The sequence below is a fragment of the Cynara cardunculus genome (assembly GCF_001531365.2).
Source record: "Cynara cardunculus var. scolymus isolate 2C chromosome LG 10, CcrdV1, whole genome shotgun sequence".
Taxonomy (NCBI): Eukaryota; Viridiplantae; Streptophyta; class Magnoliopsida; order Asterales; family Asteraceae; genus Cynara; species Cynara cardunculus.
In genome coordinates this window covers 17,043,179-17,070,917 of record NC_037537.1, presented here as the reverse complement: position 1 = coordinate 17,070,917, position 27,739 = coordinate 17,043,179, and the positions used below count along the sequence as shown (strand labels likewise).

The window sequence follows — 27,739 nt, the reverse complement described above, 5'->3', positions numbered from 1 at the left end:
TGATGTATAACGGTGATTATCACACCCCTATCACATGATTATCACACCCATATCACATGATTATCACACCTAGTATAATCCTAACCTATCGAAACCATTCGAAATCGTTGTGATAATGTCTAACATAACCAATTGAAACTATGATCAAATCAAGTGACATTGATATCACATGAGTATCACAACTAATCGATTAAAAACTTGTTGAAAACGAGTAATTTTGAAAGATACCTTGAATAAACTTTTTCTTGTTGTCCGCTTGTTGCATGCAATGGCTTCTCGATTAGGGTTCTTGGTCGATTAGGGTTGCTTGTTCTTGGTCGATCACCGTCGATCAAGGTTTGCTTCGGCCGGTTGTTTTGTGATTTGAAGTTATGAGTCTCCTTGAATTCTTAACCGTTTACTAGATAATGATAAGGTTAATGATAAAAATGATCGTGTTTAAAAGATTTGATGATATCATTTTCATTATTACTTTTTTAATTTTAATTTTTTTTTAATCTTTTTCAATTTCAATTTTAATTTTAAAAATATTTTAATTTTATTTTTTATCAGAATATGAGGTTATTGGGTTGTTCTCGCGTTCTCGTAAATCACAGGGGTTCTCGTTTGAACCCTTCCCTATATATATATGTGTGTGTGTGTGTGTGCGTGTATAAATATATATATATTTTGCAATCTTATCTAACTTGACTTTTGTTTGTCCTTATTTGATAAAATGACAACAGATTAGGGTAGATATTATCAAGTGCTTAAAATGTTGTTGTTTGGAAAAGAGGAGGAATGCGCCTCATTTATGGAAGAAGTTGAAGGATAACGGCGTCTGATATATGAATCTTGAAGGGGCAAATTTGGCGTTTCTGTAAAACTATATAAAAGTTCTCTCTCTCTCTCTATAGCTCTTGTTATATTCTTTCATCCGTTCATTTGTTTAGCTTTCATTTTGTTCATATTATTAGAGTTAGATCTTTGTATACACGTATATTGTAATATGTTTTTCTTTATGCTCTTTCTGTTTACGACTTCAATAAAGTAAATCTTTGGATATCTCTAGTTTGAACAATGAGAATGTGATCATATTCTCCGGTAGAGACAAAGATAGAGATTGGGTTCCCTGCCCCATTCCCATGCCTAGTGATAAAGGCGGCTACATTTTTTCATAATTAATTAACTCCACCATTATAAAAACAGTTAAGCATTTATTTTTATATCGAAACCCACCCATGAATCGCGCTTGATACGGGGATTGATCTTGTGCATCTCGGTGCATCTGATCTTAATGCATCTTATCCCAATATGCACCCAAGGGTGGGGATACCTTCTTACGCCTCTCATCTTAACTCTCATTTTTACCGAAATTCAACCCACCTTCTTTTATACCTACATATAAAACCGAATAATTTAAATATTATAGTTATTTACCTCTTATTTTCTCTTTCTTGCATTGCAACAATCAACAGAAGATTAATATGCTGACGGATTTCCAATGACTACATTTAACGACGGATACGACAACTCGTATACCACCAAAGGATTTGCATTAAACCACTTTCACTGACGGATTACCGAAGGCTATCATTAGCGACAAAAATTTCAAAGGCGTTCTCAGTGACGGTTGTTTGGAGGCCAAAAATCATTTAACAAAATTCATATTTTACTAATGGATCACCATCGGTTTTGATAATTGTCGATAAAACCATGTGAAATATCATGTTATCGGTAATATATCAGTTCTCCATCRTAAATTCCARYGAAMTATTARTAGTTGGTAAAATTTGTCACTAAAAATGCATCGTCATGGTAGTGTCCAACAATGAATCGTTAAAAGAAACATTCCCACTATGCATGACAAGAAAGACAAAAATTGTTTCCTCGGCGACGATTTCTCTCTTAACTCATGTTTATGAACCAAAAATGGTGCATCGTGATGAAGTCAGTTCAATCGATTTTCATAAATAGATTTTTTTGTTGTATGAAAGGTGCATAAGTTAAACTTTGAAGGGTGGGACGGATATTAGAAAATACAAGGGACATCGACCAAAAAATTAAAAAAGTCTCTTGAAATCAACTAAAAACCCGAAAAAGCCTATCGAGATCAACAAAAGGACTTTAAAAAATCCCTTGAAAAGATGGAATTCGACTAAAAATACATCGGACGACTTTTATGGTCCTTTGATCCATTTTAAAGGTCTGTTCGAGAAAAATGTTGGGTCTACTGCTGTCTGAACAATTGTACATTATATCTAAAAGCATTGCGATATGTTTATAAGACATTTTTTGGGGGTTTTTTTTAACATTTATTTAGGATATTTTTAATTAAAGTGTCGTATTAACTTTTCTACATGACACTTTTGATAACACTACAAAAAAGCAGAGTATCAGCGAGGGAAAAATCCCTCGCAAATCCCTAGCTGATGGGGCAATTCGTCGCTGATCCATCGCTGATACTCCGTCGGTCAAACAGTCGTAGGTAATGCTATCAGCGACGGATCAGCAACGGATATCAGCGACGGATTTGCGATGGACACTTTCAGCGACGGATCAGCGAGGAAAGTATTTAGCGACGGATCAGCGAGGGATCTGCGACAGATATATCAGCGAGGGATCTGCGACGGATATATCAGCGAGGGATCTGCGACGGATATATCAGCGACGGATCTGCGACGGAATTTTCAGCGACGGAACTTTCAGCGACGGATCTGCGAGGGAAGTTTCAGCGACGGATTTGCGAGGGAAGTTTCAGCGACGAATCTGCGAGGGAAATTCAGCGACGGATTTGCGACGGAACTTTCAGCGACGGATCTGCGAGGGAATTTCAAGGACTTTCAGCGACGGATTTTCCCTCGCTAATCCGTCGCAAATTTGTATAAAATTAAAAAATAAATTTTTTAAAGATGCATAAATCCTGTATTTATATAAAACCTGGAGGAAATAATAATATATAACAAATCAAATCTGTGAACAAAGTAACCAATTCATACGATTTAAAATATGGATTCATATAATTTAATCTTCGAATTCATACGATTTAATATTCAATTCATACAATTTAATCTTCGAATACATACAATCTAACTATCGGGGGGAGGTGGGAAAACGTATCCTGACTGCCGCATAAACGCAACAAAATGCTCCGATAATGCGGCCTGTTGGGCTAATGCAGCAGCTTGTCTGGCCTTTTCAGCTGCCGAGGCAGCTTGTCTGGCCTCCAAATCTGCCATATTCTTCCTTTCGGTCTCGAGTTCCTCTTCTACCCTTGACAACTTCTCTCTCAACTCCGTTACCTGTAAATATTTAATATTCTTCGAAATCAGTAATTTGTTCGCAATTTTAGTAATGAGAAAGTTTATAACAATATAACCAACGTACCTCCGCTCTTGACTCGTATGATGACCCGCTACTGCTACATCTACCCGTCATAGCATAAGAGTATATGATTGTTTTTTGTTGTAATCTATTTCGCTCGATTTTTCTTTATATTATGTTTTTTCTCGAATACAAAATAGGTGGAGGTGATGTTTTTTTAATATAAAAAATATTGTTGTAAATATCTATTCAATCATATCTTTTGAATCAATTAATCGGATGATTGATAGATATCATTTTTTTTGAACCCCACAATATGTATGTGTGTGCGCGTAATGCACACGTACGAAATATATATATATATATATATAAGGCAAACTTCAAAGTTCGGGTGAGCTAGCTTTTTAGAATGACTCTTCAGACTTTTACTCTTGAAATAACTCTGAAATATAACTCTGAAGAATGACTTATTACTTGTACTCTTGAAATAACTCTGAATTAAAACTCTGAATAATGACTTCAGACTTGTACTATTGAAATTAGGGGTGAGCAGCGGAACCGGTACCCAGTTGCGGAACCGGAACTGCCGGTTCCGGAACCGGAACCAATATGAGTGGTTCCGGTTCCTAAAATACAGAACCAATTGAGAATGGTTCTGGTTCTCAAATTTTCGGAACCGTTACCCGCCGTATACCTGCCATGACCGTTTCCGGGTACCTGGAACCGGCGGATACCCGGAACCGGCAGGTACCCTAAACCGGAACCGGCGGGTACCCGGTATTTTTCAATTAAATAATAATATTTAATTTTTTTAAATACTAAATTTAAATTAGGTCAAGAACTTTAGATTCAGAATTTGAGATAAAATGATTTGTATTTTTTCAAATTGTGTGTTTAATTGGATTCGTAGTATGTAATCGTTAAACTTTGAACATTTACAATTATAGTATGTAATCATTAAACTTTCAACATTTACTATTAGTCTATTATAGTTTATAATCGTTAAACAATCTTTGTAACCATTATTCCATATAATTTGTATTCTTGTTTATTTATTTAGTGTTCTGGCAATGTTTTATTTTTTATTTCAAAATAACAAAATTTTAATATTTTAGAAAGCGGGTACCCGGAACCGAAATCGGTTCCCGGCGGTTCCGGTTCCAAAAATTCAAGAACCGCACTAACCGGTTCCGGTTCTGGTTCCAATATCTCAAGAACCGCCGGTTCCGGTTCCTGTCAAATAAGGCGGGTCTGAAGAATGACTATTCAGACTTGTACTCTGGAAATAATTTTGAAAACAAAACTCTAAAGAATGACTTTTCAGACTTGTACTCATGAAATAACTCTAAAGTATAAAATCAATCCCATTAAATCAGAGTTCAGACTTCTAAGTCTGAAAAAAAGACTTCAGATTTCGTGTGAGCTAAGCCTGAAAAAGAAGACTTCAGAATTCATGTGAGCTAACTCTGAAAAATGACTCTTCAGACTTGTACTCTTCAGAATTGTAGAAGAGTTCAGACTTCTAAGTCTGAAAACAAGACTTCAAACCACAAGGGTGGTGCCTAATTGTTTTGACCTTGACTCCAATGGTCAAAAGTACCAGGAGGTCCCAAGTTCAAATCCAAAGAGGATTAAGAATCCATTTGTAGCCACAGAGGTTCAAATGCGATGACTCCGGACTATCTGCAAAGCAGGTGGTCATCCTGAGATTAGTCGGCTCGCATAACGGATTGAATATCCAAGTTAATCATATAAAAAACAACACTTCAGACTTCTTTTTTTAAGTCTAAAAAAAGATTTCAGAGTTCAGATTTTTAAGTCTTATTATAGTTTATCAAATATTATATAATTATTATAACTTTAAATATTATAAAGACATTCAAAAATATTCTTTTGGTACAACTCTATTTCATCATTATTATATTACATAATAAAATTACAAATCTCATGTGATTTTCTATTTAAACACCGTGGTAAAATATGCAATGGATGTTTGTACCCTACAAAGAAATGCTTGGTCAATGCATTAGAAACTTGTACCTTGAAGAGCAGTTAAAACAAGGCGGCTCATAGACAAAGCCGTTGGCTTACACATACGCGGCTTTCTTTTCTCTTCTCTTATTTTTCTGCTGTTCGTCGTCTTCTTCGCCTTTCCATACCCAAACCCTCACACACCAAACACACATGATCATACCTGCCGCCTGAACCATAATCTATCAACTTTTTGATAAGCGATTGATCAATTTACTTCCTCATCGGTTGAGTTTCTTTCATACCTAATTCGGAGGTGTTTCTTTGATCTTGTTTGATATATTGTTTGATGAGAGATGGCGAATTACCATGGGGATTTTAGCCAGAAGATTGATTATGTGTTTAAGATCGTACTGATTGGGGACTCTGCTGTGGGTAAATCTCAGTTGTTGGCTCGTTTTTCCAGGAATGAGTTTAGTTTGGATTCCAAGGCAACGATTGGTGTTGAGTTCCAGACCAAGACTATGGTAATTGATCACAAGAACGTTAAGGCTCAGATTTGGGATACGGCTGGTCAAGAAAGGTGTTTGCTCCTTCTCTTTTCTCTATATCTATAAACTTGAGATCACCGACGATACTCTTTTGCTTAGTTGAATACTTGTTTGGTTCTTGAAATCTTTCCATTTTCGAGTTTGAGTAAACGAGCCAAATGTTTGTTTCGAGTTTCCACTGTAGTCAATTTATGTTTCTCCGTAAATTATCTTAGAGAAGTTGAGATGTTGATGAGAGGCAGATTGGTCGCAAAGGGTGAATTGAAGTCTCTCTCTCTCTCTCTCTCTCTCTCTCTATATATATATATATATATGTATATATATATATATATATATGTTGATTATGTGTTGCTATGATGAGAATGAATCAAGAAAAGCCTTCATTGGGGTGAGACAATTGAATTCCCAACTGGGGTTCTTTTTGTTTGTCTTGATAGGGGTGTCTCTTCATGAATCAAGAACCTGTGGGTAGAAGGGATTCACAAATGGATGTTTAGAAGTGCAGACAATTTGGTATTGTCACCAAAGAAGTTTTGTAGTCATGGGATGCCACTGAACCAAAATAAATACCAATTCATGATGAAATCGTAAATTCAATGCCCAAAATTCTCCAGATGACGGCCTTTACTTTTATAATAGCCAAGCAAAAGCTTATGAATGGTTCCAAAATGATTGAGGAACCGAACCGTATTTCACAGTTTCCACCGTTTATAGAGCATATAAATCAGGGGATGAAAGTTAAAATTTGATTGCACATAAATGGTTGAAATACCTGTGTACGAAGTTGAGGAAACTTATGCTGAAAGCATATGCTACGGACTCTGCAACATATATCACTTTCCACATGGTTGTTGTGACATTTAGATTTGCTTCATCTTATTGTCATTGTTGTTTTAGAATGTGGTTATTGGTGTTTCACTGTTATGAATAACTTGAAAATTGGCTAATACAGTTATAGCACATTTGTTGCTTCTGTAGTAGAATTCTATGTGCCTCAATTTCTTGTCTTACGCCCTCACCCTCTTGATTATTACGTTCTGTACCCTCCTCACCAATGCCGACAACTATGTTTTTTTTAATGTGCCCAAATGACTTCAATCTTCCCTCTCCCATTTTATCTGTGATTGGGTGCAAGTCCTAGCTCTGCTCTTAAAACTTTGTTCAGCATCCTTTCAACATCCTCATTCCAACCTCATGTGGTGTGTAACATCGGCTTCGACATCTCCCTCATCTATCATGGAGCCTAGATACTTGAAACTGTTCTTTTGGGCGTCCTTTGTTCCTCAACGTTGACTTCTACTCCCTCGTTATGCTCCCTGCTGAAATTTCACCATAGTATTCGGTCTTAGAGCGGTTGATTCACAAGCCTTTTGTCTCCGATGATGCTGTCCACTGCTTCCAACTTAACTTTCACCTCTCTCTTTTCGCATCAACTACCAATGTGATGTTGCTAGACAAATAGCATACACCATGAGACACTCCCCTGAATCCCATGGGAAATCTCATCCAAAATCACCAACAGCCATAAACCACCATAAATGACTTATAAAGTGCCAGGAGTACATTTGTATCATTTCATAGTTCCTTTTAAACTCGTCACTGGTGATGTGCTTAATTCACGGAAACAGCCTCTCGATCCTGGTGGTTGAGGTAAGGTCTATGTACATCTTACCCCTCCCAGACCCTACTTCCTAGTGGGATATACTGGTTTAATACTTTAAACTGGTTTATTAGTCATGTGCTTAAACAAATAACTTAAAATATCAGCATATATGACTTTGCATCGACATTTTTGGATTATAGTCTTCTAGCATGCTACTCTCTGGTTGTTTATTCATAATGGAATTGGGATACTTATATTGATTTAACAAATCTTGCAACTTGGAATAATATCTATGCACATCATAACGGTCAAGGTGGAGACTTGGGCGCCTTTGATCTTGAGTCCCCATGGTAGTCCCCTCATGCCGTTGAATGTACTTCTTGGCCTAATCTCAGCCGATGTTTTGAAAATTTAGCTGATATTTATCCCCTGGTATACCATATGTAACCATGGTAAATATGCACCAACTTGCAGAATTAATATATAACCATGTTGCCAAATATTGTTATTATCAGGGGAACCTATGTTGGCTGAATATGTGAGTTTCAAATTAGAAATGCATTTATATTGAAGTTGTTACTTGTTGTTTAATAATCACAGATACCGAGCTGTGACTAGTGCTTACTACAGAGGAGCCGTGGGAGCAATGCTGGTCTATGACATAACCAAACGTCAATCATTTGATCACATAGCCAGGTGGTTGGAGGAATTAAGAGGCCATGCTGATAATAACATCATCATCATGCTCATCGGCAACAAATCTGACTTGGATTCCCAACGTGATGTATCCACCGAGGACGCAAAAGAATTTGCCGAAAGGGAAGGTCTCTTTTTCATGGAAACATCTGCCCTTGAGGCCACAAACGTGGAACCAGCTTTTCTCACCATCCTTACTGAGATTTATCGAACAGTCAGTAAGAAATCTCTTGTCGCTAATGAAGAAGCAGAAGGTAATTCCGCCCTCCTTAAGGGAACCGATATTCTTGTTCCTGGTCCGGACCCCGTATCCAGAGTAACCAAGTTCAGCTGTTGCACATCTTCGTAGAGCATGTTGATGCCACGACTCAGGTAACCTCGTGTCTGAAATTGTGTAATTGAATTTCTTTTTCTGCTTCCCTCCTTCCCGAAAGAAGAGTATACCATGTTGCAATTCATGTCAAGTACCATAAAGTAGCAAAAATTGTGAATCAAGTGTGTAACAAAATCCATATCAATTCCAAATTCATGTTTTTTCATATTGAATTCAGTGTGAGAATATGTGGAATCCCATTGGATTACTCTACAAAAAAGCCCTTTAGGGAGAATGGATGTTTCAACATATATTGATGAGAAATGACCCAAGTCTAGTCGATGTGGGACTCTAACAAGCCTTCTCCAATAAAAGGCTAGACAAGCACAAATTATCCCGGATGGTCGAGTCATTACCCATTAGATTGGTGGACCTTGGCTCTAATACTATTGAGGGTGAACTTGGCTAAGGAAACTGGTGGTACCCCACCTGCACCTTTGCAGCGGAGGGCGTTTCCGCATTTATGGTTTATAATTATATAAATGAATAAATACATAATTTCAGTCAACACATTTTGATGTATTAAATTTTTTGCTATTTGTTTATAGATTTATATATAATAATTGATTGTATGATATATTTAATTTTTTTTTAAATCTTCATATAAAATTCTATCACAAGTGTCTTAACCGTTAGTTTGAATTAATAATCGATATTTAAAAACTGTGTTTAGTTGTTCGTTCATTTTAATCAAAAAAAATGTTATTAGTTGCTAAAAAAACCAACGCGATAATGACGTGATGTTTATGTATCAACTTTTTCATATATAATGATATTGATGTAATTCATATCAATAATGTTTAACGACACTTGTGTTCTTAATAAGTTTAGTAGCACTCACAACTTCTTGGTTCAGCTATAAACGACAGTTTGGTAGTGACTTAATGATATAGAAAGTGGCTTATTTAGTAAGCTTTTTGGAGGGAGGTTTAGGCGAAAGCCAATTTTTTTGCAAACTTGTTCCTCCCGGTTAAAAACACATGCTTTTCATCTATAAAAAACAACCTCCCAAACAAAAATCTTCTCAACCTATACAAACAGATTACGCCATACAGACAACTTTATCAATACAAGACTTAATAAAAAAACAAACCAAATAGTCTGTAAGTGTTAATCAGCTTAAAGTGTCATCATCAAATATATAATAGGAGAACCAACATGAATTGATTTTATTCGCAAGTGCGTCCGAAAATCACGACATATTACTGAGTTTTACATTTAGCAAGCATGGTTTACATAATAAAGAAAGGAAATCGCATACATACATACATATATATATAGCAAACACACTTTGAACGAAACAAACCTTGTTTATTCGCCTTGGCACCTTCCAAGCAACAATACGATCTTTCTTCACTCGAACGCACTTCATTCTAATCTAATGCACCTCGTTCTTTCCTTTAAGATTGATCACGGAAAGTTCTTTTTCAAAATAATCTCCCGCGTGCATTGGTGGGTATTTCTCAGCAAGAGGCGAGTTTGCAAAATGGCCTAGAGGCTTCAACATTGCATCCGATGCTACATTGGAAAATAGCTACCAAAACGACGCCAAATTAAGTAAATTTGAGTTCAAATGGAGTTATACGTTTGAAATGGTTCACATTTTGTTATGTTATGTCTAACTACTCTAATATACTGTATTATATGACTTAAGTTTATAGGATCAAGCAATTGTTCATAGGGCTTACATTAAGTTTATGGGACCAAACAATTGTGTCGTATGTAAATGTCTTACAATAACTTGATAGAACATTTGTGAGGTTCTATTACATCTTTTGATAGAACACACTATTGTTTGGTCATATAAACTTAAGTCCTATAAAACACGCTATTAAGATATTTAGACGTCTATCTGTGGTATCCTATAAAACTGATTTTGGCTAAAGATCAGTTGACTCACCGTTGAGGATACCCTCCAGAGGCTTCGATTTTCTTCCTGTGCCGCTTTAATTGCTTCAAGGGTGCTGCTAGTTACAACGACTTCATGCATACCAGCCTTACAGTCTCCAGCAGTCATCCATTCTAACTGCAAATGGTAAAACAAGATCATGAAACTCGGATTTCTTTGCCATCATGAAAGGCTAATAATAACACTATATAAACCAAAAAACTTGATCAAAAGATGCAAACTGAAATGTGAAAGTAACATAATGGTGGAGCGGAAATCACTTGTCGCTAGCTGTGTTACCTGTTTGCCGGCCTGAATAAGTAAACACCCATCAGGAACCTTCACTTCTACTTTCTCCCCATTCCTTAGCCAAATACTTAAGCCGGGGAATTTACTTTTATAGTGGATCGTTAGAAAGTTGATGTCATAATGGTATGCTGCAAACACAGTTCCTTCTTCTCCATGGCTTCCGAGATCACTTCCTGTTGGAGCAAGAAGATGGGGACCCTGCAATTCAAACATATTTGGTTCGATTGTATTTGAAGTTGCAAAGATCACAAGAAATCATCCATTATTGTAGTTCACAGCAAGTAATCTTTCAATATACTTATGAAGAGAACACAAAAAAAAGGGCTCATTGCAACAATTTAACAAACAGATGGTGGGTGTTTCCACAATCAACACATAAATCTATCAAGAAACACAACTCACCAGCTTCATTAAATTAGTGAATGAATCCTTTGGTAGGTCAAATCCAATTGCTGCCATTTCAGCAACAGCCTGAGCAAATCGAGCTGAATTGTATGAGAATCAAGAAACATAAAATAACACCAGATAGGACGCAAGTACCATTAACACACCTCTACAGTGGATATCATTTTGAAACCCCAAGAATCCATGATCTTTTTCCACTCGGGAAACCCTTCTGGTAGGACGGGCGCAGAGTTCAATTCCTACATAAGAAAATGATTAACAACAAGAATCATCCAATAAACTGATGATTTTGAAAAAGACGACAGATACTGAACCTGGAATCGAGTTTTTGTTGGTCGAGGGCCAACCCTCCACATGTATCGCGATTTAAGATCAGGACCAGTTGGAATTGCCGGCCGGCGATCTTCCGGCAATGCTCTCAACTTCTTTTGCATTTCCATGTCGACCAAGCTTCGGGGAATTTCGACTCCTCCTGGTGTCGAACCAACCTGTGTTCCATGGAGAGATTTACAAATTGAATTCTTGAGTAGTTTGGAACCAAAATTTGACGATGAATTAAACCAGTCGAACCCATTGATCTTTGACGGAAACAGAATCTTGAAGAGACTTCAAAACCCAACAAACTGATGATTGAAAAAAGTTCGAATTCCTATGTTGGTGTACTTCATTTTTCAATTTTACTTTTCTTGTTTAAATTTTAGAACATAATACTAATTAATCAATTTTTAATTTTTAAAAAAATATCATGAAAAGCTAATTAATCGATTATTATGATATTTAGGCATATAAATAACTTGAATTTTAACTCAATTTATTTATATTTTAAATAGATAAAAAAATACATTATTATATTTTTATTACTAGAAAGGTATTCGTGCAATGCATCGATACATATTTTGATTTCAATGTTACGTTTTATTTTTTAATAATCTATGTTGATATAGTACGATTTTATATAGTTTTGAGAAAACGAAATGTTTTTATTTTTGAATAAAATATAAATTTAAAAATATTATATAAAATTTGCCAAAAGTATATCAATATTAGTTTCAAATTAACTATTTAAAAGTTTTTTATGTATTTTTTTAATTCAAATTTTTTATTTATAATTTAATTTAACGTAATGAAGTAACTTAATTTACATTTCATAATATTTTTTTTATAAATATAATAATTAAGTATTCTGTTAGAACTCAATAATTATCTTAATTATATTTTAGATTTTATATATTTTAAAATGAAATGTTTATCTTCTATTTGATTATATTTATCTGCAGTTAGTTATACGAATTCAAACATAGAGCTTTAATAAGTTGTACGTATACACAATTTACTTGTAATCTTGAATTTTAAGTAATATGCATCAATAAACAGTACTTTATGTATAAAAAAATGGTTTTTAAGAGTTTTTGTCAAATACTTTATAATATATAATATAGATAGATAAGACAAAAAATTTAAGATTAAAAGTAAGTTTTTAACGATAAACTCGTATTTGTATCGATTTTTTTAAAAAAAAATAACCTTTTATCAAGACAACCTTTTTTATACATGATTTGTTTTATGACATCATAATTTTATGAATAAATTCAAAATTATGATAAAAATTTGATTGGTTTTATGATAATAGTTTTTTTTTTTTTTTAAATTGATTTTAAGTGGTTTTGTGACGACATACTTTAACAACCACTCATGTTTTATGTACTCGAAGTCACAACAAAAAATTTAAGAATATGATCCTGTTTTATGATAAAGTGTTATTAAGTACAAGTAGTTTTGCTTTTCAAAACATGATTGGTTTCATGAATTCAACTTTTTAAAGCATAACTTATGATATCTATTGAATGTGAAAGATATTGAACTGATTAACATATATTAGATATTGGATTTTGTCAACCGATTCAATCTGATTAACATTAGACAACCGATCCAATCTTATACAATTAATGATTGGATTGGATTGATTCCATACATTGCATATTCTTCTTGGATATCCATTGGATTGGATTCATCCTACATCCAATGGATGATCAAATCAGATAGGATCCATCAATGTGTTAATTTAATCAATTTTCCAACGATGAAAAAATCGATTAATCACTCTTAATATATGTTAAAAAGACATACGTGAGACTAAAAATTCAAAAACCAACACAAAAGAAATCAGATTTAAACAAATTGAAAACTAAGTAATTGGATGATAGTTGGATGGATAAGTGTATAGTAATCGATTGATTAATTGGATGGATAATTAGATGTTGGTCGGTTAGGTTCGGTCGATTTTAGTCAGTTCTGGACTGCCATCCAAGATTCGACCGATCCAATTTAGATGTTGAAATTTTCAATCTGATCCAATCAAATTATGATGGGTCGATTATGATTGGACCAGCTGATTTGACACACCCCTACTATTTTTATGGATGGAAAATGGGGTGAGCAGTGGACTGGTAATGCATCCCCGACCCGACCTCGTCCCAATCAATCCCCTGGGAAAAGAATTCCTGGTGGGTACCCATTTACTAAAAGAAAATATTTTAAATTAAAATTATATGGATTATCACTATGTTTATTATCAACCAGAAGGGTATTCACGGAATGCAGCGAGATACATTTTGATTTTAATGTTTTATTTTATTCGTTGTTCATGTCAATGTTATAATGCGATTTTATGTGTTCTTAAGAAAACAATAATGATTTTATTTTTGAATAAAATATAATTTTGAAGATATCATAAAAATTTGAAAAAAAAATATATCAATGTTAATATCAAATCAACTATTTAAAAGTTCTCATTTTTATGTAATAAGTTTTCTTATTATAGCATTCTACTTTTGTTTTTCTTTATTACAGCAATATACTTTCAAATTATCTTTTATTAAGGCTTCGTACTTTAAAAAATCTACCCATTATAGCAATGGGTAACCTATTACCTTTTAAACCGGTTAACTCTTTGACTTTTTTTGCTTGTATGGCTTTAATGAGGTGATGTGGATGATACATCATTTTGATGATTTAACTAAAATAAAAAGAAAAACTTATTTCAAATTATTATTAAGCGATTTTCATTTTTCATTGTTATGATCTAAAAAAATATTTAACTTTTTTGACTTTTTCTAATTAAGTTGCATGCAAATTAAATATTCTTAGAGTAAAATATTTATTAAATAAATATGAAACATTATTTTCGAAATATATTTTGTTTGTAAAAAGGGTATCTCTTCTTATTTTATTTTGTTCAAATAAATACATATTTTTTAAAGTTCTCTCTAAAATGTTAATAAAAATAAATTGTGTTATACAATTTTTAATATTTTTTTATTAATAAATAATTCAAAAAAATCTAATTAATTTAACATATTTATACGTCAAGTAAAAGTTTTTGAACAAATATAATATAGTTTTTAAAAGATAATATTTTTTGGTATAAAAGAAACAATTCTTTTTTTCTTTTTTTCAAAAAACACATTTTTTTTAATATTAGCGAGATAAATTGTGTTCTACTAGTTTTATTGATATTTGTATATTAATGAATATTTTAGAATTTTTTTTATTCATTTATTAAATAACATGTAAAATATTTAAATATTAAAATTAAAAATACAGTGTTTAATAATAACTAGTAGATACTATAATAAAATAATTTTGAAAGTACAATGATGTAGTAAGAAACTCACATCACTATAGTACATGTGGGCAACCTACGTGGACAATGAGGTGGCATGAAAACCTGGTATAATGGGTAAATCTAAATCAAAAGGTTACCCAATACTATAATGGGTAAAATTTTCAAAGTACAATGTTCTAATAAAAAATAATTTGAAAGTACATTGTTGTAATAAGAAAAACTGAATATACAATGTTATAATAAAGAAATTTATGAAAGTAGATTGCTATTTTGTGCATTTTGCCATTTAATTTTAGTTTAATAATGAAATAATTTATTTTTGATTTAATAATATAACATTTTATAAAGATAATAATTAAGTATTCTGTTAGAACTTAATGATTATCCTAATTATATTTAGATTTTTTATAATTTAAAATGAGATGTTTATCATGTATTTGATTACATTTATCTGCAGTTAGTTATACGAATTCAGATATGGAGCTTTAGTAAGTTGTACTTACGCACAATCTACTTGTAATCTTGAGTTTTAAGTAACATGCATTAATAAACAGTACTTTATGCATAAAAAATGATTTTTAAGAATTTTTACCAAAAGTTTTATAATATAGTATAGATATTGAAGATCAAATATATTTAATCATTTAATAATAAATGTACACACATATTAAATAGAATAAAAAATTAATCAGGTAAGAATAGGAGCTGGTAATCTCATCTCCAACCATGCCCCGACCCCGCTTAGGGTATGGAAATAAATTCATGTCCCTGCCTTGTTACCCGTCAAATTGAGTAATTCCTGCCCCAACATGTAAAATTTTCATCTCTATCTATTTTTGTAGTTAAAAGAGTAAACTACAAATTTGGTCCCTCTAGTTTGTCAAAAAAAAAAAAAAAATTTCGTCGCTACAGTTTTGAAGTTACAAGATAGCTATCGTGGTTTGTAAAAACGTCGGGATTTGGTAAATCCCTCTAACGGCCGTTAAAAAAAATTCTATTAAAAATAATGGACATTTTTATCCCCTTTTTTTATCTTTTACCCAATCAAAACCAATAGGGACCAAAATCATAAAATCAATTATGATTGATAAAAAAACAAAAATACCCCTTGTTTAAAGAAATTTTTAATGTTTGTTAAAGGAGGGACCAAACCCAAACGTTTTTGTAAATCACGATAGTTATCTTGTAATTTTGAAACTACACAGACCAAATTTGTAGTTACCTCTTTGTTAAAATTTATTGATTTTAAAACTATAGAAAAGTTAGATCTATTCATAATTTGTTGTATATGAGTGGTATGTGACTGAGGAGGGTAAGAAATATGAGGGGAGCAAATAAGGAGGCATGAAATATAAAGGGTATATGACGAATGCAATGGGGTATGAATAGCAACCCTCTTATAAAAGTATCATGTTTTAAATAACAATTTTGAAGAAAGAAATATACAATAGATAAAAGGAGGGTGGTAAACATAAGAAAAGTGGGATGATCTTGATTAATATCGATGATGTCGATCCGTATATTATGTATTAAGCTATAATTATAGTTAATTGGTCGTACTAAAAGCAATGTTATTTGTTTGTATCTTAATAATTAAGATGTTATTTGTTTGTATCTAGTGATACCTCCAATCTGATTATATACTTAGATTATATGAAGAAACCTATGTTTTATTTGAATATATATATATATATATATATATATATATATATATATATATATATATATATATATATATATATATATATATATATAAGGTCTCATAAAACTGGTTAGTTTGTGTTAACCGTGAGATCCAATCTTAACCACAAATCAATAAATAAATTAGAAAATTAATAACTTTAGTAATTTATAATTAAAATTTTAATGCAAAGACATTTTAGGTATTTTCTCTCCTCTCTCCTCTCTCCCTCCCCATCTTCCGGCCACCGTCCTCCGGTGATGTCACAGTGTGATACTCAAACACATATAAGATGTATTGTGATACCACTGTGTTACATATCCGATCGACCGCACAAACAACCACAGTGTGATACCCAATCACATATAAGGTGCATTGTGATACCACTGTGTTACATATCCGATCGACCGCACAAACGACCACAGTGTGATACCCAATCACATATAGGATGCATTGTGATACCACTGTGGTATCACCGGAGGACGGTGGCCGGAGGCCAGGGGACGGAGAGAGAAGAGAGGAGATAGGAGAGAGGAGAGAAAATACCTAAAATGTCCTTGTATTAAAATTAACAAAATTATAAATTTTCTAATTTATCTATTGATTTGTGGTTGAGATTGGACCTCACGGTTACTACAAACTAATTAGTTATCATTTGATTAGGCTTCTCTCTCTCTCTATATATATATTGCAAAAAATATTTATATACTACGTATATAAATATTTAATTTTTAGATGGATCTGATCCGAATTTTAATTCAGTTGATCAATTAGATTATTTATCTAATTAATAAATTTAATTTCATTTTGAATGAGTTGATTTGTTGGATTGGTTTTTGATTCTTTGGTTCACTTTAATATATCGAAGCAAATCAGATATATAATGATGTAATTGTCATATCTGATAAGATCCATTTATATTGTGAACAAAAAATAGACAAGTTAGTTTAGATGAAATGGTATATAACACTCGGATCTGTCCAAATCTACTTAATTTTGATTTAAAGCATGTGAACAAAACAACACAAACATGGAGTCAACTAGGTCAAAGGGATTTTATATATTAATAGCAATTTTGACATTATTGAAAATGAGTATTGAAAATCACTAATTTCGAATTCCAATAATAAAAGATATTTTAAAAACAGGAGGTAAGAACCAAATGACGGTGACTAATTGGTTTGAACTTGACTTTTAAGATCAAAAACATCAGAAGGTCACAGATTCAAATCTAAGAAAAAATAAAAATCTCCTTCTGGCCACGGAGGTTCAAATGTGGCGACTTCGGGCTATCTACAAAGCAGGTAGTCGTCCTGATATTAGTCGGCTTGCATAACGGGCTGGATATACTGGTTAATAACAAAAAATTGTTTTATCCAAGTGTTATTTTACCGATTTAAGATTTTATAGAAGAAAAAAATTAATAAAAATAAAGGAAAATAGTTCATGTACTATACGATAAACTTGAATCCAGTGTTTAGTTTTGTACTTGATCAAATTATGTATTTTGTTGTTTTATTAAAGAAATTATTGAGTCTATGCAAAAGTCAGATCAAATTGGTATCTCTGATCCGACCCGTTTAAGACCCGATCGGATGCATGCATCCTCCATTTATATATTAGGTGGTGGAGTAACGTGGATGAGTGAATAATTGAGCCGGTAAATGTACGACATCGTTTTCTTTCCATTAAACCCTTAGCTAGAATTCATCAACTTTCTCCAAATTTATGGTTGGATCTAAGAAATCCCCAATCCAATGATTTCACCTGCACAGATCCATCCACAAACACAATACAGGTAAATTAGGTTAAGGATCTGGAGACGAAGTTGACCTGATAATGCTGGTGAGGACGCTCCTGGACACGCTTGACTTCTTCAGGCTGTTCGAAGTATTTCTCCATCATGTCGATAAACCGATCGTTATCTTCAGTTGAACATCTCGGATCTCTGACCAGCAGAGCTCCGGTTTCTTTCAGGATCCGACTGACCTCCGAGCACACCTTCTTCAGTTCCGGATGCAAGAGTTCATCGCAGGTGAACTTGCCGGAGGTTACATCCACATACGGCGCCAGATCGATCACAGGTAACTCCATTTCTGTAGCTAATGGATCAATCACTGGTTAATTTCAAGAGAGAATTGAAGAAGATGAGATGTGCAGGATATCGAAGACGATGATCCTCCATTTATGGTGGTTGTGTGAAGATTTTTTTAATGGTGGTGGGGAATTCCTGTTACGTAGATAGACCACACATTTCACCTCAATATGGATAGTATATACGGAATCATGACAATCGTAGCCGAATACTTGTTATACGATTGAAGAAAAATTATAATTATAATTTCAGAAGAAGAGTACAGTATCTCCATCTCCATCTCTATCTCCATCGTGATGATGATGATGGTACTGTAAACAAACTAATGCATGCGTTTCATGTGCAATTGAAAACAGAAACCACAGGTAGGGAGGACACATGGGGCTATGTTTGTGGAGGAGAAGGGGGAAAAGACACAAAATTCAGAAAGTAACGTATGGGAGAACAACAAGTGTCCTTATATTTCCCCAAATAATCGACTAACATTTATTAATAAAAGTCATCTTTTTGACCACTTAAATATGTAACACATAAAAATGCATTTTGCTCGTAACTTTTTATATTATTATAAGGGTATTCATGCAATGCATCAAGAGATATTTTGATTTCAGTGTTTATTTTATTCTTTTTTATGTCGATATAATATAATTTTATGTGGTTTTAATAAAACAATAATGTTTTTATTTTTGAATAAAATATAAATTTAAAAATATTATAAAATTTAAAAAAAAAACGATATCAGTATTAAATTAATATTTCTAAAAGTTCTTGTGTTTGGTGTAATTTCCTTAATTCAATTTTTTTCTTAATTATAATTATAATTTAATTTAGGTTTAATAATATAATTTTTATAAAAATAATAATTAAGTATTCTGTTAGAATTTAATGATTATCCTAATTATATTTTAGATATTTTATATTTAAAATAAGATGTTTATCATGTATTTGATTATGTTTATCTGCAGTTAGTTACAAGTAGAGCTTTAATAAGTTGTATTTAAGCACAATTTACTTGTAATCTTAAATTTTAAGTAATATGCATCAATAAACAGTAATTCATGCATAACAAATAGTTTTTATCAAATGCTTTATAATATAGCATAGATATATAGAATAAGTTTGTTTATATCATGATTAATTTGCTAAAAGAGTCAAAAAAAAAAAATAGTAAAAAAGAAATCAACTGATAAGCAAATTTGTCCATGTGTAAATTCAAACTTGTCATTAATATTTTAGGATTAAAATTATCAAATTTTGATAAGCAAAACAAGATACAATATATAGAGTAAGGGGCTCTTTATCAAATGTTTACCCGAGTAAGCACTTACCAAGTCATATTATATTATCGGATGAATATGGTAAATACCAAGAATCTTACTCCGTAAGAGCGAAATAAAGATCAATTTACATTATCTCTCCTCTCTCGTTTAATCATTTTGCATATTTTTAGAAAATAAAAAATCCAAACTATAAAAGAATTTGCTATTTTTTCTTTTAAGGATATGTCTCTCCATTTTTATGCTAAGAGAAAGGTTGTGTCAATGGTTTTTGTGGTGATTGTAGTGGTTATTATTTGTCCATGTGTTGAAACTCATTTTACATCTACATTTGTTGATTTTGCTCCCCAAATCCCATTTAAGTTATCAATGCGAATCCCAGACTTCGGTCGAGTGAATGTACCGTGGATCAAAAGCTCACAAAGTCATCCGAGTGTTTTAGCCGAATGCCACCGTTTCGAGGGATTTGTTTAAGTTTTTTGGTTGATTTACTGCGATTTTTTTAGTTTTTTGGTTGATGTTTCTTGTATTTTATAATATCCCGGAGCACCCTCCCTCCAGAGTTTAAAGAGTGAAACTTTCATACCGTAAAAAAATATGCTTACAAAAAGAAGCTGAACGGATGCAAGAGACCATACTTGGTGCTTGATCGGTCCGCAGCCCCATGTTATTATGCAACTAATTTAGATTTTTATGCTTGCAATTGTGATCTACAGTTTTACATTTTCTTCCCTCTAGTTTAGTAAACAGGATTGTCGTTTCCAGAAGGGGTTAGTTCAACAGCAAAAAGAAACCAATAAAGTTGGAGCTTTTGCCTTATTTGTGTTTGCAGAGAACGTTCCCACGTGAAAGGTTGGTATGACATGACATAGTCCTGTGACTAAATTATTGTTGTATTTTGTGATTGTTTGTTGAATATGTAACATCTCCTTTTTTACGGTTCCTTTTCAAGTGGCAGAAAAACCTACAAAACAAGTAAGAGGAAGATTTTGTGGATAGGGGTGTTTATGGGTTGGGTTGAAGACATTTTAACAATCTGATCCAATGTTTGCGGTTTGAAAACAACTCAATCCAAACTGTACGGGTTGGTCGGATTGATATTTGGTACGTCAAAATATCCTTGTTACTATTCAATATTTTGAATATGTTGATTTATTTGCTCATAACTCATTTTTCATCATCAATTTTTTTGTATAGCTTATTCATATTCTTTCTTATATGCTTATCCATACTCCTTATATATATATATATATATATATATATATATATATATATATATATATATATGGGAGCGATCAAATGCAAACCATTCAATTTGTGCAAACAGCATTCAACCAATCATAATTTTTCATTTTGTTCATTTTTTTGTAATTATGAGAGGTTGATAAATCATTTTTATTGTGGAGGGTGTTAATCATAGATATTATCATCTTCATAATTTTAATTTTAGAGAAATACATGAAACAGTTTCATTAATGTTAGAGAAATACATGAAACAGTTTCATTAATGTTAGATAAATACATGAAACAGTTTCATTAAGTATTATATGAAACAATTTCACAACCATATATGAAACAACTTCATCAAAAAAAGTATTATATGAAACAATTTCACAAGATTAAACAATTTCATGAAAAAATTTCATAAGATTAAACAATGAAATCGACAGATGAAGGTGGTTTGCACGGTTTACACAAATGAGGGCGGTTTTCATATGATCACTCCTCTCTCTCTCTCTCTCTCTTTCTCTCTCTCTCTCTCTATATATATATATACATATACATACATATATATATATATATATATCTCTCTCTCTCTCTCTCTCTTTCTCTCTCTCTCTCTCTATATATATATATACATATACATACATATATATATATATATATATAACCGTAAGTTATTCTGATAGGTGGTAATATTTGAGAAGTAAAAAAGTGATCTTAGCCTTCATACGGTTAAAATTGGATTTAACTGGTCAAGAGTAGCGGCTTTGACTAATCATTTTTGCGGCTATACAAAAAATAGAGGGGATAGTTTTGTAACTTTTACAAATAGACAGCAAAGATGTTCATATGTTAACCCGCGTGATTCACACGTGAACCCATGTAATACACATATGAACTATTTGACTGATAATCACATATGAACTAATTAACTGATTCACATATGAACATTTGTGATTCATATATGAATTAATTAACTGATTTACATATAAACTTGTGGGTTCATATGTGAATCACGTGGATTCACATATAAACCCATTTGTCGTCTATTTGTAAAAGTTACGAAATTACTCATCTATCCGGTTTTTCACAGTAAAATCAACAAATATTGACTAGATGAATGACTAGGATCACTTCCTTACTTCTCAAATACTTACCACTTTTCAAATGAACATTGTTCTATATATACATATGTATATGTGTGTGTGGTATATATATATATATATATATATATATATATATATATATATATATATATATCTATCTATATAGGGGAGCGATCAAACGAAAACCACTCAATTTGTAAAAACCTTAAAAACTTCATTCCACCAATCATAATTTTTCATTTTGTTCATTTTTTTTTTTGTAATTATAAGAGATTGATTAATCATTTTTATTGTGGAGGATGTTAATCATGAATATTATATCTTCATTTTTTTAATTTTAGAGAAATACATGAAACAGTTTCATTAAAATTTCATTAAGTAGTATATGAAACAATTTCATAACCATATATGAAACAACTTCATCAAAAAAAAGTATTATATGAAACAATTTCACAAAATTAAACAATTTCATGAATAAATTTCATAAGATTACGACGGATGATAGTAGTTTTTACGGTTTTTACAAATTGAAGTGGTTTTCATTTGATCGTTCCTCTATATATATATATATATATATATATATATATATATAGGTACGATCTTTTGTTAACCAATTCATTTGTGTTAACTATCAAACTCTCTAGACCAATAGGAATCAATTTAGTACCATAGTTCATAGCTTTTTATATAATTAATGATTGAGGGCAAAATAGTAAGGTTATGTTTTATATTACTTTAATACATTTAAATAGGAGTTATACTACTCCTTGAATTTAGCCATTTTGATTGTTTCTAAGTTATATTGTTTGTGATTGTTCATAAACGAATGTATACACTCAACATTCTTAATCGAATGAGTTCGTTGTTTCTAGTATAGCGTATAATATGAATGATCAATATGAGCATAGTAGCAGTTAACATGAATGAGTGTGTACTATATGTTTAATAATGAACACTGTTCACGTTGACAACTTGTTCATGGGTGAACACTATTCAACAGTCACACATACGTACACATTCAGGTATATGCTCACTAATGAACATTTTCATATATGTTATATTTTCATTGGTGTTCATAAGCTACTCATATGTAACAATTGCTCATTAATTGACATCATTCATAAGTTATACATTACATATTAATAAATGAAAGAATAATTAAAGCTTGATGTCAGTTTCAAAACGACGAAGTAATTGCCGGAAAAGTAATTAATGCTAAAAGAAATCTTCTTACTTTTTAGCAGAATTACTCTTTCTTCATGATTATGCACCTATGTTTATTAAGCACCCTTTTTTAATTTGCCACAAAAATGCCATGATGAATTTTATTCATAGATTACAAAGATTAAAAGTTACTCACAAAGTTAACACCATATATTGGGGTTAATAAATGAACCCATCTATCTATTTATCTATATATATAGGGTATATTTCTTTTACAACCTTATGCATTTGTACAACCCTTGCAACCCAATTAATTATAGTGTGTGTGTGTGTGTATATATATATATAGGTGGAGGTTCAAACCAGAACACATTTATGGTCCTCCAAATATTTAATTCACAATTAAAATTAAAACAAAATAAAGTAATTAATTAAAGATAATTATGTGATTAATTTCGTATTTATCTGTAATTTTGGTGACATTCTTATCTTTAAAATCACATAAAAATAATACACTAACCGATACCAAATAATTACCACAACAAAATCACATAATAGACAGACACATCGATTAATATAGACATGATCATCATTGGTGTTCGATTATCACAACATTATCACAACAAAAATCATATAATTATTAGATGATTATCATATCAAAATCACATCATAAGCAATCTTCAATCATCACATCATTATCGACAACAGACTAATCAACATAAAAAGTCTCCACTGATAAAAAACAATTAAGGATAAAAATAAATCTAGGATGATAGAAAATTATAGATAAATATTAATTAATTTCCATTTATTATATTTTTTTTTATCATGTGTTAATTAATTTAGACACCCACAAGTGTCCTCGCATTTTCATAAAATAAGGGTATTTTCGTTTGAACTCATTAAATTGTGATAAACTTGAGAACTTATGTATAATGTGTTATGTCATATGATTTTTTTGTATCAAAACATACTATTTAATTCATTGATTAACATATATTTGTTTCACAAATTGTTTATTTTATATGTATTCATTTCACAATATTAAACTTTTTGACGTGTATTTTGTGTTTCATAAACACGTCAAAAAAGTTCACATTATGAACCGAGCACATGTGAAACGAACATATTGTAAAACAAACGTATGTTAGTCAATATTCTAAATTCTAATATTAGATGAAAAAAATCATATAAAATAACACATGATGCATAAATTCTCAAAGTTATCACAATATTACTGGTTTCCCAAAGAAGTTCCCCTTATATATATCAGTATACGTCAGGAGTCCATTGATGAGAAGGGATCCATAAAAATTATTCAACAGGCTCTAGAAGGAATTCCGGGAGGGCCCTATGAAAATTTAGGGTCGCGATCCTGCGAGGGTGAGCTAACTCCAAAAAATTCCCAATCATGGTCCTTGCGGATCGGATCATCCCTATAACCTTTGCACGCCTACGTTACCTTTTGGGAGGTGGGAGCAGCCTAAACCGTGAAAACGGGGTTGTGGGAGAGCAATACAAGCGTCGTGCTGCTAGGCGAAGCAGTAGAATGCTGCACCCTAGATGGCAAAAGTCCAGTAGCCGAAGTCAGAATAGAAGTTAAAGAGAGTATTTATGCTCGTTGTGTCCTTCATATGGATAGGAACTACGATATTACCCCAAGGACGCCTTCGGCAGAATAGCAGAACAAGTACAAGTATTAGTAGCATAACAAAAATGCAAGTCGAACGGGAAGTGGTGTTTCCAATGACGGAAGGATGAGTAACGCGTAAAATAAAGAAAAAGATATAAATGTGAGGTAATAATTAAAGAGTATATACCACGATGTAGACCCCAAATAAGCTCCAACAAACTCTCAAGGTATATGTTAAACCATTATAGAAAGTACCAAGAGATCTTTTAAGGTGGATGACAAGTGTCTACTTGTGATTGGAGACAAGTTTTTTATATGCAAATCATTATCAAAATCAGTAAAATCAAATGATATCACATCTCCACTCAACTCAATATCCAAAATATCTAACTCCAGTGATCGACTTAAAATTTTTTTAACGAATGTATCTTTAAAATCAATCAAAGTTCAATGAAGTCACGGTTTAATTCAGGAAAAAGCCAAAAAGGTAATAAGGTTTGATCCAAGGAAAAGTAAAGGGATTTTTTTTTTGATTTCGTAACGGTCAATAAATGCAACAACAAAATATAATTTTATAAATTTTTTTACATAAATATGTTTGATGACATCATGGACAGAGAAATAATAACTGATTTTTAAGTATTATCAAAAATTTAAAAATAAAAACTCATAAAAAGCATGAATTGTTAAATGTAATTAATTTTTTTTTTTAGGCTGTTTCGGATAAACATGTATTGTCATTAAAACGAGACAAAAAACAAATTTAAGATTAATGGGTATCTAAAAAATAAATAAAAGTAAGATTGAGACAATTACAAATGAAAACTTGAGTTCAATTCTTTTGCTGCATATCTGTTTGTCTTATTTTTAAATATAAAAAACTAGAAATTGTTGTCAAAAAGATTTGAACAGCAATATAAGTAGTACACCAACCATTCCAACAACCTCACTCTCCTATTTCATGTTTTTGTTTTAAAAACATATAAAAGCACACTTCAAAATTACGTTGTGCACAGTTACAACCAGTAAAAAATTTCCATTACGACAGGACGATTGAATGGGTGTCTGTGCACCCCTACTCTATGAGTAGGTCTATGCCTATATGCATCTAGAATTCGCATAAAATATAAAAACAAAGAAAAAAGATATAGTTAGTGGGATCAAATTCCATTCTAATGGTAGAATTTGTGCCTAAAAGTGTTTAATTATTGCTTTTATTGAGATATTGTGTATGTAGTTGTTTTAGCATCGCCTATTTTGACAAATGTAACAGGTTTCTTTATTGCAAGTACCTTTTTTTTCATGGTTAAAGAATAGCAAATTTAACCAATGTATTGTTCCAATAGCAGTTATCAAATGTATGTAACTCTGTAAGCGTATTTTTATATATGATCAGGGTTTTAAATAGTTTGAGTCGTGACAGTAAAGTCGTGCATCAAGGCTTAAGCGCCATTATGTGACTTAAGATGGCAAATACATGTATACTATATGAATGAATATGCAGGAGGCTTTCTTTAAAAAGAACCTTTTAATTCGTGATATCCGTTTTAGACCATAAAAGTTTGGTTAAAAATAAAATCTAATATATTTTAAAAAAAACCTCATTTCCTCTCTCTTTTGTCCTCTTTTGTAACCACACATGCACGCACAATTGAATGAGCACACAAGGTGAACGCATTATTAACAATTTCTTACAAATACTAGTTGTATTTTGTGAACGTATTGTGAATGTGCTATGAATCACGAGATCACCTTGTGTGCATATTCAATTGGGGGTTGTAAACTTAAATCTACCATATGTGAGTACATTGTGAACGTCAATTAAATTTAAATCGACCACTAGTAAACATGAATCTTGTAAACACCCAGTAAAGATTTTTTAAAGATTGTATATATTGTCTTCACTTTATGTGCACATTCAATCATGGTGTATGTGTATGCATGTATGTTACCAGTGGCGGATGCAGAAAAATATATTGTAGGGGGCACGATATAAAAGAAAATAATAATTAACTTCAATTTCATACAAAAATGATAAAAAGTTACCTCTTACAACTATGCCCTACGACTCTTCATCTTTTGAAATTGAGTAATTACATCATCATTTGAAACTGTGAGAAGTGCTTCTTTTTCTATAGTACATATCATTGCAACATTCAAAAATTTATCATCGATTTTGTTGCGCAAATCTGACTTCACAATCTTCATAGCAGAAAAACATCTTTCGACTGTTGCAGTAGCAATTGGCAAAACCAAAGCCAACTTCAATAACCGATACTAGAGGCTAAGTTTGATGCTTTTTTGTTTCCACTAGCAGTCTAGCGAGCTCGACAATACCACTCAAATTGGCAAATCTTTCATCTTGACGCACAATCAAATAGTACATGTTAAGTTGTTTCTCAAGAGCGATCCTTTCCATATGACTAAAATCTTGAGGATACAACTCACTCAACTTCAATAAATCTGATACATTGAACTGCGAAAATGAATCGCATGGACTCAAAGCTGCTATATTTTTAAGCAATTCAGTACTTACCTCACTAAATCGATCCTCAAACTCTTGAATTTGCATGTCCACAACAGTGTTGAAAATATCAAACTTGTAATAATAACAATTGGTGATGTTGGTCATTTGTCTTCCGTTTTTTGAATAACGGTCTTCCATATCCAAAGCCTTAATACCATTTGCTTCACAAAAAGAATACATTTTCTTCAAAAGTGGATCAAAACCAGTTTCTCTAAATTGTTGCAATAGTTGTTTGGTTCCTCTTATCAATGAAACCGCTTCCTAACCTAAAATACCTAACCTAAAGCATTTACCAATTACCACAAAAT

At 32.0% G+C, this 27,739-nt stretch overlaps 2 protein-coding genes across 2 annotated transcripts; one reads left to right on the top strand and one right to left on the bottom strand.

Annotated features, from left to right (window-relative positions):
- Positions 1 to 5,389: 5,389 nt before the first annotated feature.
- Positions 5,390 to 8,670, top strand: LOC112519056 (ras-related protein RGP1-like). Its single transcript, XM_025126995.1, has 2 exons — positions 5,390 to 5,857; positions 8,029 to 8,670. Exons 1-2 carry the CDS (start codon positions 5,631 to 5,633, stop codon positions 8,471 to 8,473), a joined length of 672 nt encoding a protein of 223 aa, XP_024982763.1. The 5' UTR covers positions 5,390 to 5,630; the 3' UTR covers positions 8,474 to 8,670.
- Positions 8,671 to 9,639: 969 nt separating this feature from the next.
- Positions 9,640 to 18,643, bottom strand: LOC112519829. The gene is made up of 7 exons (XM_025128125.1): positions 18,239 to 18,643; positions 11,414 to 11,587; positions 11,246 to 11,338; positions 11,097 to 11,165; positions 10,686 to 10,892; positions 10,398 to 10,523; positions 9,640 to 10,031 (listed from the first exon to the last, which is right to left on the bottom strand). The coding sequence occupies exons 1-7, from the start codon at positions 18,497 to 18,499 to the stop codon at positions 9,876 to 9,878; spliced, it is 1,086 nt and encodes a 361-aa protein (XP_024983893.1). The 5' UTR covers positions 18,500 to 18,643; the 3' UTR covers positions 9,640 to 9,875.
- Positions 18,644 to 27,739: the final 9,096 nt, after the last annotated feature.